The following is a 19,330-nucleotide window of genomic DNA, read 5'->3' as shown; positions in this document are numbered from 1 at the left end:
CCAGGGTCACACAGCTGGGAAGTGTCTAAGGCCAGATTTGAACCCAGGACCTCCCATCTCCAGACCTGGCTCTCAATCCACTGAGCCACCCAGCTGGTCCCTCTCATTACAATATTTTTGACAAATAGTTATCCATTTTTTTCCCTTTAAGATCTCCACTGAGGAAGGGTATTCAGTGTCCTTGGAGACAACTCACTCTACTTTGAAAAATTACTGGATTGCCAAGATTTTTGTGACATGAAACCTCAATTTGTCTCTTTGCAACTTTTGTCTCTTGTTTCTGGTTCTGCCTTTTGGGGCCAGAGAGAATTTTTCCTCCAAATGACAGCTCTTCAAATTCTTGTTAGAAAAGAAATTGAATTTCTAAATAGTTATGGATGATCATATAACACTTTTCTGCAATGACAGGAGCCTAAATCCTGATAAATTTGTTTTATACAGGAGATAGTTCCCTCAGCCTGGAGTCAGGAAGATCTGAGTTCAAATCCAGTCTCAGATACCTACTAGCTGTGTGATCCTGGGCAAGTCATTTAACCTCTATATACTTCAGTTTCCTCCATTGTAAAATGAGTATAGTAATACCACTCACCTTCCAGATTTGTTGTGAGGATCAAATGAGATAATAATTGTAAAGCACTTAGCCTAGCACATATAAATATTAACTATTGTTATAATTATTCAATTAATGATTTCTGTTATGATTCTTTAAAATTAGGGAATTTTAATCTTTTCCTGATTGGAAACAGTATTGTATTTCCTTCAGTTCTTATCATCATTGCTGCTGGAATTAGGATAAGGATGAGGGTGGAGTGCTGATAGTGCAGATCACTGACTAAGTGGGGCAGTGAGGGTGCAAACTGGTATTTGGGATGTTGAAAGTACAAGTCACTGTGAGAAGGAGATAGAGTAGTAGCTCTGACTTAAACCAGATAGGCTCAGAGACAAGCCAGTGGAGAGACCCTCAATGAAGCTATTTCTATGCTTTCTTGTACCTCTAAAATTAGAATATATGGAAGTAAAGGAAGTTAAATAATAACTATTTTATATAGTGCTTTAAGGTTTGCAAGGTGCTTTCCTTATAATAACTCTTTGAAGTAGGCAGAATAAGTATTATTATTATTTTTTTCATTTTGTAAGCATGAAAAGCACAAAACTTATGTGCATTCACCATGGTCAAGTGCTTATCAATAAATATATAAGCACTAATTTGAACTCTGATTTCTTCACTCCAAATTAATTTATATTTGTTTTCCTCAGCTAACCCCCTTATCTTCTGTGGGGGTTAAATGACTTGCCCAGGGTCACAAAACTAGGAACTATCTGAGACCAAATTTGAATCCAAGTCCTACTGACTCCAGGTGTGCTGCTCTATCCACTGTGCTACCTCAATACTTCAATTTTTATATTTTTTGATAGCATTATATTTGAATTCAGAATAATACTGAAGTAATGAACTAAAAAGAATTTTATATATAATCTCTTGTTTTCATATATTAATGCTATTTCCTTGAATCAGATAAAAATGAACACGTGCTAAAACAATGTATAACTTTTTTTTTCAAACCTGAAATGCCTAGAATTGCCAACAATTTTTGTTTCCATGCAACTCCTGTTACTGTAAATTAAAGTCAATTATCTATTATTGAAGGACACTGAAATTTCTTCTTTGGAATTTCTTGGAATTTCTTCTTTGGAATTCTTTTGGAATTGAAAATCCAATTCCACTGACATTTTCCTGTGTTTGAAAAAGACTCCATCTTGCATCTCAAAGTTCTACCCTCAGGGAAGAAGCTGATGGCCTTAAAAAGCTTAATGCAGTGTGAGTCAGTTCTCACAGGTTCTATTTCTGGTTCTGCTATTGGAATATTACATGACCTTGCATAAAAAAGAAAGTGTACATTTTCTCCAAATAATAAAGATAACCTTTATTAATCCTCAGAGCACTCCAGGAAGCTTGGTGGTAAACAATTTCTCATTTTTAAATTGGAAAAATTAAGAGGAATAAGTCATAGGGTTATAGATCTAATGCTGAAAGGGACCCTACAATCTCTGTAGTGAAGTGATTTGCCCAAATTCCCATCCATAGCAAGCACCAGAGATAGGATTCAAGCCCTCTGACTTTAGAGCCTGTAACCTTTCCACTGTAATCAAGTTTCCTTCCATTGCTCCCAACAATTTAGGGGCATCAGAAGTTAAGATGAGAATCTAATAATCCTAATTTACAGTCCAGTGCAGTGATGGGCAAACTACTGACTGTGGGCCAGATGCGGCCCCCTGAAATGTTCTATCCCACAGAGTGACATTATTTCTAATCTTAGGAATATAATGAGTAGGATATAATATAATGAAACTCTGAAAGAGTTGCCTTAGAAACAGACTGACAGATGAGCATTTCCTTTCCTTTGGCCCCATCTTTAAAAAGTTTGCCCACCACTGGCCTAGTGCAATACCTACACCTGCTGTCACATCCATTCAGCTGAGACAGTCTCCTTCAGAGGAGGAGGACAAGTTTCAATTTGAGATGCCAAAACTTCTCCTGTATTGAGTAAATATGGGAGCACAATTTTTTATTAATATAAAGGATTAAAATTGCCCATGGCCCAAGGATTAGTCTGTATAAAACTCAGTCTCAAACTCGTCCTACAAAGACAATTGTAGGTTTCTACCTTAGAGATGACACAATTGTGCCCTACTAACCCAGCAAACTGTGGGTGCCTAGGGTGTAAAGTCACTACAAATCCCATCGTGCAGCCGGGTGAGGAGGAGGAACAAAGGTCTTCCTGTCCTGGAGGGGGAAACTGGACTTGGTATAGAAAACAGTCCCTAAGCTCAGTTCAATGAAGGACTACATTTCCCAAAAGGGCATGTGGCACGTGTGGAGGGTTAGGTATGGGAGGGGCGATGAGAACACTGCACACAAACCTCTTCCTCCGCTCCAAGCCAAGTGACACTTTGGCACTTTGTACGCTGGGATTTGTAGTTCCACCGCCGTCCAACGGAGGTTGGGTAGCTGGTCTTTGTCGCGCGCTTCCCAGGCTTTCTTTTTTTTTTTTTTTTTTTTTGGTTGGGGTGGGTAAGAAGAGAAGGGGGTGCCTAGTCTGTCGGACTCCTGCGCTTGCGCGCAGGGACCATGGCGGGGCGGGGGCAGGGCGGAGTCACGGCCAAGGAGAGCTTGCACTGGTTGAGCGCGTGAATCTGTGGATGTGGGGGGTGGGGTGGGGGTGGGTACTGGTTTCTTTCTCACGTGGTGTAGGGCTGGTCAGTTCCGTGTTGACACCTCCTTCCTTCCCTCCTCCCCTTTTCCCCATGCCGGGCCCCTCCCCTCCTTCCTGGAGCCCCAGAGAAGGCAGCCCCGGGCAAGCGGCAGCTGTGGCGGTATAGGGGACGGTGGGTGAATGGTCGTGGCTAGTGGGGGTGGGGGAAGTGCGCTCGTGAGTAAGTGTGTGTGTGTGTGTAAGTCTGAGTGTATGCCCACCCGGCACGGCACTGACCGTATGCCGTAACCCGGCGCAGCAGAGGCGGCTACTGTCCCCCGAGGTTCGGCGCTCGGACGCCAGCAGCGGGATGTTCTCCCGGAGGAGCCATGGGGATGTCAAGAAATCGACCCAGAAAGTGCTGGACCCGAAGAAGGACGTGTTGACCCGCCTAAAGCACCTTCGAGCGCTGCTAGGTAAGGTGCGGGGGTCGCCCAGACGCGTTGCTAGGTGGCCGGGAGGGCTTGGGGTGGGGGCTCCTGGGGGCGCGCACGAGGCTGGATCCGGGAAGGAGCTTCGGGTTTCACCTGACCCTCCCGGCATGGGACTTTTCTCAAAGGGCCACTTAGCTCACCCTTTGGCTGGGTGGAAAACTGTCCGGAGTTTCCGGGTGCTGAAAAGAGCCTTTTGGAAGAGGCTCTCTGGTAGTGGTGGTGGGGCACGTAAGGAGGAGTGTAGGGTCACACGCCCCCCAGAACCCCTCCACAAGTTTTAGGAAGGGACTAAGTGAATTGGGGCTTGGAGGTCGAGGAACTGAGCAGCATTGTTTTATTTATGACTGTCATTGACTTAGCACCGTGCCTGGCACTTAATAAATATTTATTGAATGGAATTGAATTGGATTGGTTACATCTCTGTTTAAAAACACGCTCAGAAAGGTCCTGCAGTGTCTGGAGTAATTTCCAGGGGTAGGAATAGCCTTTGCCCTCTGATAACTTCTCTTTGAGTAGACATAGGCAAGGACACTGAGTGGTCACACAACACACATTCACTTCCAACTTTTCTGTCGTCTGGCTGTGAAATGGATGAGTTTGTTTTGACACCTGCCTCTGGGGTTTAGAGAGGATTCCCTCTCCACCTCTTTCCACTTCAGAAATAAAATGATGATGATTTTATTCCTTCTCAACTTTTAAGGGCTTATAGATCGTGGTGTGTTCTTCTGATGGGTGGCACCGGAGTTGAGAATGATGCCAACCCGCCTGGGTGTGAAAGTGCTGGCAATACTTCCTGTCACTTTGTATGGTGCATGTATTCTGTTGAGTCCTGGTTTGGCTCTGGAGGAGATTGTTTTGGTTTCCATTTTCTTATCTTTCTAGACTAACTTTCATTTAAAATGAAAACTTTTTTTCTGGTTATAAATAGCTTTATCTCAGACTAATTGTATGGCAATCAAAACTATCTCCCTGATTCTCAAAAAAACCTGTTCATGATTATTTTTAGATGTATTTTTTTCTAAGAAATAAGCAAAAGGCCCATTTAGTTGGGGAAAAAATGGTTTGACAGTCTTACTGTGACCATTGGCATCCACATTTAAGAAGCTGACTCAGATTAAATTATATTGTGCAGTAAGATTTTTGTTTTAATGAATGGAGATTTTTGTAAATCTAATTAGCATTACAAGTGGCTGGTCATTTTCACCCAAATTCGAAGTCAAATTTGGACCCTCTCACATGAAAAGAGCTGCTTATACTGCATAAAACTATCCTAACTCCTATTCCATGAAGATTATATAATGTTGATTTAAAATTGAAGATGTGTTTGTTGACTGACTTGTTAATTGATTATTAGTGGCTTTAGTAAGTTAGTTTGAAATTTTGATGACAACTAATTTTTTTGTGCCTTATACTTTCCTACTATCTTCAGGTTAATAGTATATGATCAGTATTACTAATTAATAATATTTTTGACAATTAAGCAGTATGTTAAAAGGCAAATTTCAAAGCATTTGCCACTTAGTGAACGTTTTGGTTTCTTTTGCTACTTAGTGAATGTTTTAGCTTAACTTTAAATCTGTGTGGGCCCCTTGATTTGACTATTTCATAAAGTCTGGTCCAATTAAACTTAGTTCAGTTTAATTTCTTAGAAAAGAGTGTATTCCTGCCATTTTAAAAAAGATTACATTTTTCATTCTACCCTGTGTTAATTGTTTCAGTGTAAGGTTATGTCTTAGTTTTAAGAAATCATTAATTTCATCTATGAGATTTGTGTGTCTCACCAAAATATAAGATTCAGATGGTGGTTATCACTTTTCTCATGAATTGTATGAATGCATTTTTTGTATGGTGTGACAGTCATGATTAAATATATTTTGTTTTTGTAATATGGTAAAGATTTTGTGTTAATCTACTTGGAATCAGATTGTAGTCCAGTGTTTCTGGAAATTTGTCTTTTAATGTATATAGATATTTAGAGAAAATTTAATTACTAATTTACAGCTATATTATATATACCTTGCTTTGGTGCTACTTTCAGAACCTGAACATTTTTAAAAAAGCTTAAATTGAAAGATGTAAATTAAGCCAGCTTTCTGGAAGTTGTTTAGAGATACTCAATAGTAATTACTATTTTAAATTTGCATTTGAATAGCACTTTAAAACTTTTTACATATTATCTCCTTATTAATAATATTCCTCTCTGTATACAAAGATGATTCTGTCAATACTTGGTATCATAAGATATAAGGTTTGTGGCCTTTTTTTTTGGCCTTTTCTGATCCATCCTTTATGAACAATAGTCTGTATTTCAAGTTAAATGGCTAAAATTAGTAATATAATTTGTGGCACAAAGTTGACCATTTCTCATTGGCCTGATAACTGGTTCCTTCATGCTATCTATAACAACTGAGCTTATTGATGTCTATCTATCTGTCTGTAGTAGGTTGGAAAGATACTCTTAATCTCTTTATGTAGATGGGAAAACTGAGGTACAGTGGCTACAATAATTAACCAAGTAAAGGCATTAGGTGTATTTCCTTCCAGGTCAGGTGTTCAGAATATACTATATAAAACTTTGGAGATATCAAATGAAAGCTGATGTGTCATTATATCTGGGTTCCCAAAGGCTATGCCAGTATGACATAAATTGTAAAGGAGAGGATGAAGGGGGAGCGTTCTAGAAAAAGATAATATAGTTTTAATATAGTTATGGCAGTGATGATGTGTAATCCTGGGATAGTGAGGAAACCAGCTTAACAAGATGGGTACAAATTGAGTATAAGTGGGAAATAAGATTGATTTTATAAAGTAGTACCTGTAGAGGACTGATGTGGTAGGAAATAGTGAGCCATTATAGGTTCTAGAGAGAGGAGTAACTTCATCATTTATTAATCACCTATTATGTGTCAAGTGCCATGGATACAAAGACATAAGTGAAGTCCTTGGCCTTGAGAAGTTTACAGCCTTACCAGGGAGACAGCAAAATAGATACAGTATTGGAATGAAAGAGAGACTAAAGAAGCTTAAACTAGTAATAGCTTTTAGGAAAGATAGGAAAGATAAAAAGATTGGAGTCAGAGGTCAGTAGCATTAGCTCACAGTCTAATTTAGGTAGTAGCATTCAAAATAGACATGAAAACGTGAATGAGTCATTTTTTTACTTTAAAATTTTTTTTTATTTATTTTTATGTTATTGATTAATTATGAAAAATTTTTTTTAAATTTTAAACATTTATTAATATTCATTTTTAACATGGTTACATGATTCATGCTCCCACTTTCCCCTTCACCCCCCTGCACTCCCCCCTCCCATGGCTGACACACATTTCCACTGGTTTTGTCATGTGTCCTTGATCAAGACCTATTTCCAAATTGTTGGTAATTGCATTGGTGTGGTAGTTTCGAGTCTACATCCTCAATCATGAATGAGTCATTTTTTAAAGAAAAATTGGTAAAATGTGGTATTTACTTATGTGGGACAATGAAAATGATGAGTTGAAAACCTCTTTCATGGTTTAGACCAGTGATGGTGAATCTTTTAGAGATGGCGAGTGTAAAGAGTAAAAATTATGGTTGGACTGAATATTTAAGAGGTTTGGTCGCCAGGAATTGGTTATGCAATTCCAAATTAAAGACCCAAGTCAGGATGACTTTTATAGTAGTTTATTTACAAATAGGAAGAATGAAAGTAGGGAAAATGAGAGAGAGAGAGAGAGAGAGAGAGAGAGAGAGAGAGAGAGAGTGTGTGTGTGTGTGTGTGTGTGTGTGTGTGTATGTGTGTGTTAATCTGGCCTGGTCTGAACCAGGCAGGGCTTCAGAGGCCCCAGCAAAGTGGGGGAGGGCGAAACAGAGGTTAATTAAACAAGGCTTCTAACCTCCTCCAAGACAAGAGGCCTCTTCAGAGACAAGTGCCTCCAGAAAAGCCCAGGAAAGGGAGTCAGGCTTTCACTTACCCACATGACAATCCAAAAGGAAGCAGTCCGAGGTCTCAAGCCTGAGCTTTTCCAAGGCCAAGTTCAAAGGGCAAAATCCCCTCACAGGAAGTTACCATCATATTTAAAAGATAGTTTTTTGCATCACTTCCTGCATCCACCCTCTAGTTCTACATGGCAGCCTCAGTCTCGCTTCAGACTGCCCAGAGGGCAGTCAGTTTTCTGATTTGTCACTCAGTAGCACATGTGGGTCATAGACCCTTGCCATTTAATTCTAAATTGGGGGGGGGGTACATATTCCTGGTGGCTAAAGTCTAAAGAATAAATGGAGTGAGCTAATCCATCTTCACAATCAAGTGCCAGGCCCCATTCCCTGACCCCCTCCCCCAGATAGAGTGCTGGGCATATCCCCACCCTTACCCCACACAGGGGAGGGAAAAATCACTCCCATTGGGCTGCCAGGTAGAGGGGCGGGTGAAGTAAAGAATGTCCTCTGCAAGTATAGAGAGGGGGAAAGGAGTGGCCTAAGTGCTCTGCCACCTTCCTCACCTCATTGGGCTGCTGGGCAGAGGGGCAAGTGATGTGAAAAAATGTCATCAGGTGCAGTAGAGAGGGGGAGGTGAGCAGCTCCACCCCAGTCCCTTTGCCTTTCTAATAACAACTTGGTGGGGGAGGGTAGCCATGTGCCCACAGAGAGTGCTCTGTGTGCCATCTTTGGCAACTATGCCATAGGTTTACCATCACTGTTTTAGACCTTGGTGATGAAGACAGTGGTAGTGCTATTGACAGAGAAATTGATTTGGGGAAGATGGTGAATTTAGTTTTAGAACTAGCAGTAGAATTCTTGGGACAGAGTCAAGATAGTGGAGAAGTGCCAGAATTAGCAGAATTCTTCCAACATACCCCCTCTACAACAATCTTAAAATGCACCAAATGGAATTCTGAATGGGAAAACCAATAAAAAGTCAGCGAGTCATTTTTCTGGTCTTGGATAGCACAGGAAGACAGAAAAAGAGGTATTTGGATGTTGGGGTTAAAGACTGGCCAAGAGTGCCCTGCAGCAGAAGTATCACTGGCAGTGGTATCAGTACTAGCTGTGAGGGGAGCAGCTCAGTGTCCAGGGGCATCAAGGGGACTGAACTGGATCAGAAAGAGATCACTGGGGACCTCTCTACTAGTATTGGGAGAAGGAACAGGTGCTATCTGGCAGCTCTGTTGCTCATTACCCTATTCTGGGTTACAATTTCAGGGCAGAGAGGACTAGAGCAGTCATAAATGAGTAGGGGTCCTGAGTTCTTAGTATAAGGACCTCTTCCAGATGATGCCACTTTGGAAGGACAGAAAATTTATGCCTCCCAATCTGAGCTGTGACAGAAGTTCAGGCCAGTCAGTCTTCCCAGGATGAGCATCATAATATAAAGTCAAGAAGGAGGGAAAATGAACAAATAAGACAGCAATAGAATATAGAATAGATGAGCAAGAAGGAACTTTAGAGACTGCCTTGGTAACTTCTTTGATATTATAAAAGAGGAATATAAAGTACTTAGAGGTAGAGTGACTTGTCTGTCTTAAGACACCAGCAATTGTAGGTAGGGATGGGTCTGGAGCTAGAGTTTATCCCTTTCCCACTGCATTATAATCTGCATTCCACAGACAGGGCACTGAAGCCAGCATAGGTAAAGCAGAACACCCTGAGGAAGAAACAAGAGGCAGGACATGCCAGATTAGTCAAACTGTACCTCTCCCTTGACCACTGTCCCTCCTTATACCCTGATGGAAATAGCCCAGGACCCTGAGCCTAAGAGTCTTAGGAGTAGGAGTGTCCTCCAAACTGCCAGACCTGCTTCCAGTTTAGTTTTTGCAGCTAATCAATCAAAGGGAGAAATCACTGTGAAAAAGGGACCCACTTTTCTCATTACCACAGCAACAACTTCTGACTAACTACTGCCAACCAACTGCAGATAAGCACCAGAGCCTTGGGAGTACCACTATCCCCCTCCCCTATACACTGGTCCTGCTTCTAGCCCAGAACTTACTCTCATTATCAAATGAGGCACTTCCTGTGGAGAAAGAGCCATCCCCACATGGGGCAGACAAAGCTAGCTGTGCTGCAGCAGCAAGGCACCCTTATGGAGTGATGGTAGCACCATTTTCCCTTCAGACTGTGGAGACGGCCCAGGACCACAAACCCAAGAGCCTGGGGAATAATAATGCTTCCAACATAGTGTCTTCAGCCATCATCCTGGAAAACTTGGAGATACTATGAAAAACTATGGAGATACAGCGTGGCACCTGCTCCTGCAGGTACTACAGTCATATTTATCTAAGACCCAAAAAAGAAAGTTCTGGTTACCAAAGTCATTGGCACTGTCAAATAGTTCAGTATCAGAAACTGATAAAGATGATTAGTGAAAATAACATTTAAGAGAAGGAATTACCCCAAATTCCAAGGACCATGGGACTTTACCATTGGATCTGCAATTATCTCCCCCATTGAAATGTGAGCTTCCTTGAGGGTAAGGATTGTCTTAGTTTTCTATTTCTATTCCTAGTGCTTTGTACATAATATCAATTCTTCATTCAAGTATAAATGCTTTCACTTGTCAGTTGATAATTTGGTCTAGAGTTCTGATGGGAGAACAAACATCCCCAGGTAAGAAGATTTTTTCCTTTTCCCTTCCAAAATTTCAAATGACTTACATATTTTAAGAACCCTGACCTTCTTTCTGAGAATTGATACTAAGTATTGTGTTTCAAGGCAGAAGAGCAATTAAGGCTAGGAATTTGACTTAAGTGACTTGGTTAGGGTTTACACAGGTAGGACATCTGAAGTCACATTTGAACCCAGAACTTTCCATCTCTAAGCCTGGCTCTAGCCACTGAGTCATGTAGCTGCCCCTGATGGTTATAGTCTTGAAAAAAGTATTTCAGAATATTCATTTGTTGAAAAAAGTAAAACTTGAATTATAGATAAAATCTCAAAATTTATATTGTATTACCCCAATTTTTCTTAATAGATTTCCTGTTTTACTTGTGCAAGTGACTTTGTTGCTCCAACTTACTTTTCAGCATTACTCTGAAGAGGCTTTGGAATATAAAACTTAATCTGACAATACTAGAGGACAGGGTTCTTCTAAGCTTGTGTACTGCTGGCTCACTACACTTGACTTGGCAAATAGAATAGATGGCATGATGTCCACTGAACTTTAATGTCACATGGTAGTTCTGTAAACCAAAACAAAACTGATAGGTATATTTCAAGTCAGCCTTAGGTACCATCTTGTTCAAATGACATTGTTTCTAGCAAAATTGTTACCATCATGTTTTCTTTTTTAACTCTTGTGAAATTATTAAAATTGCTTATAGCCAAATGAATATGAAGTAAATTCTTTATATGTGTTTATAGCACAAATATAATTTTCTTTATAATAATTTATATTTCTTTAAATAAATAAAATATATTATTCTTTAAATAAATGAACCATATTTCTTTATAATAATTAATAATAAATTATAAATATTTCTAGGACAGAACCATCTTAGTTTTATATTATGGAAAGAATAGAAGTGATACAAAAGATTAAGCTCATTTATTTTACTTTATTTAAAGACAATTGTTTTCAAGTCTTTCTTTGAGAAGGTAAGTTATTGGTGGAAATAAAATAGTTTGGACAAAAATTTAAAAGACTTTTACTGACTGTATAGGAAAGCTAAACAAATTAATTTTAGAAACAGAAATTACCTTGGACTTGAAAATAAAGGATTAAAAGTTTTTAGTACTATGCAGTTCAGAGTATTTGCATTCCTGAAGCATATCATCTTACCTTGGAGACTTTTCTTCTTTCTAGGTGCATTGGAAAAGCACTGATATAAAATTGAATATCTTGATATGAGGAATATATTTTATTCCTTCTCTTTTACAATATTTGTTTTGTCCAGGGAAGTGGTGTACTTGAAAGTTTTTTTTTTAAACCCTTAACTTCTGTGTATTGACTTATAGGTGGAAGAGTGGTAAGGGTAGGCAATGGGGGTCAAGTGACTTGCCCAGCGTCACACAGCTGGGAAGTGTCTGAGGCCGGATTTGAACCTAGGACCTCCTGTCTCTAGGCCTGGCTCTCAATCCACTGAACTACCCAGCTGCCCCTACTTGAAGGGTTTTCATTCCCCCCCTTTTGAAATTATAATGATAATGATCAATTTTATTTTATGTAAAATACATAATAAATATAAATAGATAAAATAAAAATAAAAAATAAAGAATATAATATAATATATAAAATATATATAGGTTCATATTTCACAGAATTATAGAATTTCAGAACTGAAAGGGAACCTCAGAGGCTACCTAGTCCAACTCATGCTAAACAAAAACTACTATGAGAATTGTGGGAGGAGAAACACAGAAGAAAAACAACTGCTTGAACACATGGGCTGATGGGGATATTATTGGGGATGTAGACACTAAACGATAATTCTAGTCCAACTATCAATAATTTGGAGTTAGGTCTTAATCAATGATACACGTAAAACCCAGTTAGCTAAGGGGGGTTAAGGGAGTTTGGGGAGAGGGAAAGAACATGAAACATGTAACTACAGGAAAATATTTAAAATAAAAGTTAAAAACAAAAAAACTACTTCTATGACATACCCAACAAGTTAGCTTTCCTTCATAACTTGAAGACCTCTACTGAGGATGAACCCAGTCAGTACACAGCCTATTCCATATTGTAATAACTAATTGTTAGGAAGTTATTCCTTAACTCATGTCTAAATTTACCTCTTCTGTAACTTCTACTAATTTCTTCTAATTTTGCCCTCTGGTGCCAAGTAAAGCAAGTGTATTCCTTTTTCCATGTAATAGTTCTATGGTTATTCGAAAGTGGCACCGCCCTGCTTCCCCTACCATTCCTTTCCCCTTCCCCCTGGGAAAAAAGTGTTTTCTTCAGGCTAAACATAGTCAGTTCTTTCAACTGATTCCTATACCACATGGTTTTGAGGCCTTTCACCATTCTGGTTTTCCTACTTAGGACAGCTGGCTGATGAATATGAATGACCTTCCTAAAATGTTTTTCCTAGAACTGAATACAATATTTCAGTCATAGCTTTACCTTGGAGTCCCCTGCTTTTTACACTTAGTTAGTTATTAACACTTAGTTAGTAAGAACCTTTTACTAGAAAAGGAAGTTCATATCCTAAAAGACCACAAGCACTGCATCCTCCCATCCCTCCACCCTTCCACTGCCCTGCAATGCTAGGCAAATTGAGAGTCTGTGATTGATTCCTGAGATGTGTGGAAGAGAGCTGATAGATGGAGAAAACTGTGGATAAGTGGTAGCCTCGGACCTGGAGCTTCTTGTGTGGCCTTTTGGCTCGTGGGCATGAGCTCTGGTGAGTTCTTTTGTGGCTTTGAATTTTGGCGTCCTGATTCAGACTTTGGATTCTGGTGAAGATTCAGCTTTTGGCATTGGAGACTCTAGCTGAAGAGGGATGCTTACTCCAGCAAGACTGTTGCCTCCTTGGCATGAGAGACAGCCTCTTCAGTATTGGTCTTTGGTTGTTGAAATGCTTGGCTGAAGATACATTCATGGTCTGGAGGCTCTTGGACCCAGACTTAGGGTATTTTTAGCTAGGCAATATTTTCTACCTCCTTCCTACGTTTCCCTTTCTTACTATCAATACTTTGCTGTAATAAAGCTACTAAGGCTACTAACAGCCTTTTGACTGAAGAGTTAATCATTATAAATGGCAACCACAACAGGTTTTTTTAATTCTTATATTCGTCAAACTCATTTTTATTATTACACATTGCCCTCAATTCTGCACTTATGCTTCTTAAGATTATAATAGATTTTTTTTGCCTTCCATATTACATGCTATTTCTGCACATGAAGTTTGTTGTTCTCTAAAAGTCCTCGATCTTTTTCAGATGAACAGATACCTAGCCATCTTTCCTACATTTTACATGAAATTATTATTTTGAACCAATATTCTGTTCAATTCAACAGTTATTAAGTTCCAGTTAAACAAAGCATCATGAGAAAACAGATAGATATGATGGTCTCTTCCCTTAAGGAGATTTCATACTATTGGATTTAGTGTAGGGTTATAATTTGTCAATGCCTTTTTTTGCCCTTTCTCAGTAATTCAATGTATTAGCCATTCCTTAGACATCAAATCACTTGTCAATTTGATGCATATGCCATCTTTGATCCAAGTTGTTTTTGATAAAAATCTTCTAAGCTGATATCAAAATATTAACTACTTTGTGTCTGTCCAGTCTACTAATTCTGAATCCATCTAACTGTATTGCTGTTTAGCCTGCAATTTCCATACTTTCCACAAGAATAGCTCAAGGTTTTTTCAACGACTTAAATTAAAATCTAAGCAAACTAAAGCATTCTTGTTACATACAACTCTTGTAATAGCCTTCTGTGTTCCCTACCTCAGATCTCATCCCACTCTGTCCTACAGCTATCTGTTAAGGTAATTTTTTCTCTAAAGTGTAGGTATGACTGTGTTGTTCTCTTGTTCAGTAAGCTGTAGCAGCTCTCTCCTACCTTAAGGATCACATATAAACATCTCTGTTTGATATTTAAAAATTCTTTATAATGTGGCCTTTTTTATGCTTCTGGTATTATACTTCACTTCAAGCATTCTGTGATACAGCTATGCTGGCCCAATTACATTTCTTCAGACATGACACTCCTATCTCTCAACTCCATTCCTTTTCATTGATGTCCTTTATACTTGGAATGCTCTGTCCTTTAACTTCTTCTGTTTAATTTCTTTGGTTTCCTTTAAATTTCAGCTCAACCTCACCCTCTGCAAGAGGTCTTTTCCAGTCCCTATAGCTGCTAGTGCTTTCTCTTACCTACTACCTACCTACTTTCCATCTACTCTTTTTATGTAGGCAGTTATTTACACGTTGTCTTTCCCAGAAGAATGTGGCCTCCTTGATGGGAGAGATAGTGTTTTTGCTTTTCTTTGTATTTCTTCAGTTTAGCACAAAATATGCAGAATATATAGTAAGTGCTTAATAAATGCTTGTTGACAAATTGACAAAGAAAAGAGTAAAGTTAATCTGGCATAACTTGTTCTTATTAGAGAGATGTTTCTATGACTGTTACTTACTTTTCAAGATATTCCTAACATTCTTTAATAATACTATCTGTAATTTTGCCAGAAATTAAAGAGCTCACTTGCTTCTAGCTTACAAACTTTGTTCTCTTTGCCCTTTTCCAATCCTTTGATACTTTTCCCTTGATTCCATGGTCTTTCAGAGATCATGTAGCTCATTATCATATTAACTCATCATTCCTATTTGCCAGTATTTTAGTTCAGTTAATTCAGTTAACATTTATGTGCCTACTCTGTGCCAAGACCTTTGCTGGTTGTTAGGGGTGCTATCAGATTTAGTTTATCTGAGCCTGGTGACTCGACCTCAAACAGTATAGCTAGGTGCTCTTTTACTATCTCATTTCTGTTGGGTGACAACTCCCCTTTGGAACATTTAAGTTTGCTTTCACACACATACTTTCCAACTTTTTATTACATCCATATCTATATAGCATTGCTGTAGCCGTCAAGAAAATGAATGATCACGTATGATCATTCTCCTGGAAGCTTCAATCTACAAAAAGTTATATTTTATTTTTAAATTAAAACAATCTTAATAAATAAAAAAACTTTCCACCTCCCTTGGGGAAAGTTATTTTTTTATGTTTTGGTGAGGTCAGAGGAGAAGGGACCACACATTTTATATTTACTAGCAAAACTAAATATTTTAGAAAAATGGAGAATCTGGAAAACCTAAAACAGTTTTAAGTAAAAAGACTTGTTCACATGTAAAGGCCCAGCTAACATGCTACTTTTCTCTGAAGCCTTCCATGCTCTTTTTATTTGGAAGTGTCTTCTGAATTTTTATCTTCAAAACACTAACTACATTCTTTAATTAGTATTTCTACATACTTTAATTAGATTTATTTGTGTAGATATCTTAGTTGTTTTATTACACCATAAGAGCTTTGCTGTCATCAATTATATTATTCATCTTCGCTTTTCTGTGAGCATCCAGGTACAGTGCCTAGCACATAGCTCATACTCAGAAGGAGGGAGGGATCTTCATAGAGCTTTTTCTATGTATGTATAGTAGGAGTTTGTGGTTCCTTTTTTTTTTTTTTAAACCCTTAACTTCTGTGTATTGGCTCTTAGGTGGAAGAGTGGTAAGGGTGAGCAACGGGGGTCAAGTGACTTGCCCAGGGTCACACAGCCAGGAAGTGTGTGAGGTCGGATTTGAACCTAGGACCTCCCATCTCTAGGCCTGACTCAATCCACTGGGCTACCCAGCAGCCCCCTAGTGGTTACTTTTATCCTATCATTCTAAGGGGTTACTGAAAGACTAATCTTCAAGTATCTCCTTTTAGTCTACAATTCAAATGATTAGTGTTGCTGATTGGCTTTTGTTTTTTGCCTGCATTTCTTTGGGACTTGCCTAACCTTTCTACCATGCCCCAGGAAGCTCTTTAATTATTGGGAAAACCTCATCATTCTGCAAGATGTCATCAGCTATTGTTCTCTACTTTATTGCCTGCTGTCCTTCCATTGGAAGATTGAGCCATGAACTCCCAAACCTTCATTTAAGGAGGGAGTTGAGCTCAGAACATCTCATTTTACAACTGGATATACTACTCTGGGATTTCTCTGACTTTTCCACTATGCCTCCTTGTGGAATGCCTTCCTTGGCACCACCCTTGTTCCCCCCTTTTCAACTTCCTTTTCTATGTTGTCTTTTCCATTATATTGTAAGCTCTTTAAGGGCAGGGTCTCTCTCTATAATACATTTTTATTTATTTATTTATTTAAACCCTTACCTTCCATCTTGGAGTCAATACTCTGTATTGACTAGGGGCTAGGCAATGGGGGTCAAGTGATTTGCCCAGGGTCACACAGCTGGGAAGTGTCTGAGGCCAGATTTGAACCTAGGACCTCCTGTCTCTAGGCCTGGCTCTGATCCACTGAGCCACCCAGCTGCCCCCATAATACATTTTTATTGACTGACTAATAGGTTCCTTCAACAAAAAAATTAGGAGCATTTGCTCAAGAATACTACATATAAAATGAATAGGCTTTTTGGAAGAAGGCCTTACTTAGTTTTGCTAGTTTTTTTCCTTTAGGAGATTATATTCATTAATAGTAATCAATTATAAGACTTATATTTTGGACTTTGAGGCACTGAATTTAAGAACATTTACGTTTTTTTGGAGGGAGCAGAATAGTATGGTATCAAAGAGCTCTAGCTAGGTACATGGGAAAGATGAGGTAAATTGGGGGGTAGTGTGAGAATGCTAACCAAGGGAGTAAAGGTCTGGGCTGCCCAGGCAGCTGTGGGAACAATGGGCAGCAAGGAATGGAAATTCTTACTCTTGGTCCTATGTTCTTTCTTTCTAGTCTTTTGTATGATTTGAATAGACCATATTAGAGGAGTGTAATACAGAAGAAAATTCATTAGTTTGTTTATTTTTATTAAAAAGAACAATAAAACCCAATGCCTAGCATAGTGCCTGACTTGCTCTATACATGTTTGCTAAGAATTAAATTCTTTGGAGACTGTCTTAATGTATAATTATTTTTTAAATAATAAAATGTGGGACAGAGAAAGAAAAAGCACCAACCACATAGTTCCTTTGCACACCTCTAGTTTATACTCATTTAGTTGTCTCGTGTCAACATTCTTTCCACACCATAGAGGCCAACGCTTTCCTTGGACCACAAACTTATATCCACTGTGATGCTACTTGTCTAGGTCTCTGGCTAGATTTGACCTCAGTCTGGGTCAGAAGCTGGTTTTCCAAAAGCCAGGAATCACATGGTACAAGAGGCAAATGTCTTCTGGTTGCTAGAGAGCCACAAGGTTTCTGGTGTTTCCCTAGAGCAGTGGTGGCATGAATCTTTTAGAGACCTTGGGCAGTGCCCTGTCCCCCCACTCAAGTGCTGCATGCGCCCCCTACCCCCCTTACCCCACCCAGGGAAGGGAGTGTAAAAATATGGGGCACCAGGGATGTTAAAATATAACCTAAATGGTTGTGGGTACACACACTGGGTTGAAAGAGAGACAGGACCAACCAGGATAGGGAGACCAGAGGTCACTGCTAAGCTGGTAACTGTCAAGAATGGCAGTTGGCCCAGCTTACCCAGCTCACCCGTAGGCCAGGGTCTATGGAACCAGCAGGCAAGGTAAAAGTTTTAACAGTTTTAATTATGATTAACTAAATAAAGGTGGGATAGGGGATTTTGCTCTTAAAAACCTAAAGGGCAAATCACAGGGACAAGGGGAGTACTTGTCTACTCTAATTCTAATTGACCCAGGCCAGGCAGGGCTCAAAGGAGCAGTACTGGAGTCACTGGGAGGTTGCTTCAAACCTGGTTCCAGCCAGGTTGGACCAGCACAGCTAAAGGGCCTGAGGGTGACTTTGAGGGTTCTCATGGTAATCCAAAGATTATCACAGGATGCCAAAAGCCAAGGTGGTCCAAGGTACCTAAGTAGAGAGAGTATGCTTGAGATGCTGTCCACCAAATCCCAAACCCCTCCTCCACTTGGTGCAGCTCTGCAGGTCTTGTCCACTTGCTGAAAGCCACCACCACTCAGGATCCCAGGGAATCAGGATGCAGGGTGTCCTTAACTCTGAGATCTCCCAGGGCTAGTATTATATTGAATCTCTGGGAGCCAGGAATCCACACTGTTGATTGACAGGTGGGTCCATTGGATATCGGAATGTTCCCAGAGAGCTGTGAGGACAGGGGAGAGAGCGGTTGGCCCAGGGGGGTATAAAACTCCCTGGCAGCCCTGGCTGGGGGTTCCTTTCCTTCCCTGAGACCTGAGATCTGTGGATCCTGGTCTTGTGGGATTGAGACTTGCTGAGCTCAACCTTGCAAGTTCCTCCTGTCTTGTTCCTGATAACATTATCAACCTGTACCCAGACCATCACTCTTCTGATTCTACTGCCCCTAGATATTAGGAAATCAATCATCTATAGCTATCTAGGTTTCCCAGGGCCCAGGAGGGATCTGGGAAGTGGGCAGGAGAAGAAGTGGGTGGAAAGGGGTAGATATTCTGAAAACTGGTTAGGCATATCATCTAGCAAAGAAGAAGAAGCTGAAACATCAAGCAGCAGTTTGCCTACTCTGGTTTGGCTGTGGCCAGGCTGGACCAGAGGAGCTAACCATCCTGACTCAATACTTGCCTACAGATCTGAGGGTTTATTATCATCAAAGTAGATAGGGTTTCCCAATTCCTCTATCCAATCCCAATACCTCATCTTTGATAAATACAGTAAAAGCTTTTAAGTACCTTCCTGGAGTGGTTATTTCCTAGCTTCTCTGGGAAGGGAGATACACAGTCAGAGACAAACTGTTACCAAGCTAATAGAGCCCATTATATACTATCAATCAACCCCAGGTGTGACCTGAAAGGATATCATCCATTGACCTAAAGCATCCTGCCTGGGCACTGTTATAAAGGAGGGAGGTGTCATATCTTCTAGCTAGGGCAAGCCTCAGTTGATCTTGCCCTAGCCACCTATCTGGGCTATCACTGTTTTCACACAATTACCAGTGGTAGTATCCAGTTTAGGTTTACTCTCCTCTCCATCTACAACATCTACATTATTTTTATAACACTAGCAACAGTTTGTGCTAACCACTAATGGAGTCT

The 19,330-nt window shown here is 39.8% G+C and overlaps 1 protein-coding gene across 2 annotated transcripts in view; it reads left to right on the top strand.

The window, feature by feature from the left end:
* The first annotated feature begins 3,357 nt into the window (after positions 1-3,357).
* RALGAPA2 (Ral GTPase activating protein catalytic subunit alpha 2) overlaps positions 3,358-19,330 on the top strand; it is a 477,726-nt gene continuing 461,753 nt past the window's right edge. For both annotated transcript variants that reach the window (XM_044663434.1, XM_044663433.1), the window contains exon 1: positions 3,358-3,670. In XM_044663434.1, coding sequence (XP_044519369.1) covers positions 3,565-3,670 — 106 coding nt within the window. In that variant the 5' untranslated portion in view covers positions 3,358-3,564. The remainder of the gene's footprint in view (positions 3,671-19,330) is intronic.

Source organism: Gracilinanus agilis, chromosome 2 (assembly GCF_016433145.1).
Source record: "Gracilinanus agilis isolate LMUSP501 chromosome 2, AgileGrace, whole genome shotgun sequence".
In the NCBI taxonomy this organism is placed as follows: domain Eukaryota; kingdom Metazoa; phylum Chordata; class Mammalia; order Didelphimorphia; family Didelphidae; genus Gracilinanus; species Gracilinanus agilis.
Note: the sequence above shows the minus strand (reverse complement) of the source record. Positions and strands in the feature narration are given on the sequence as shown.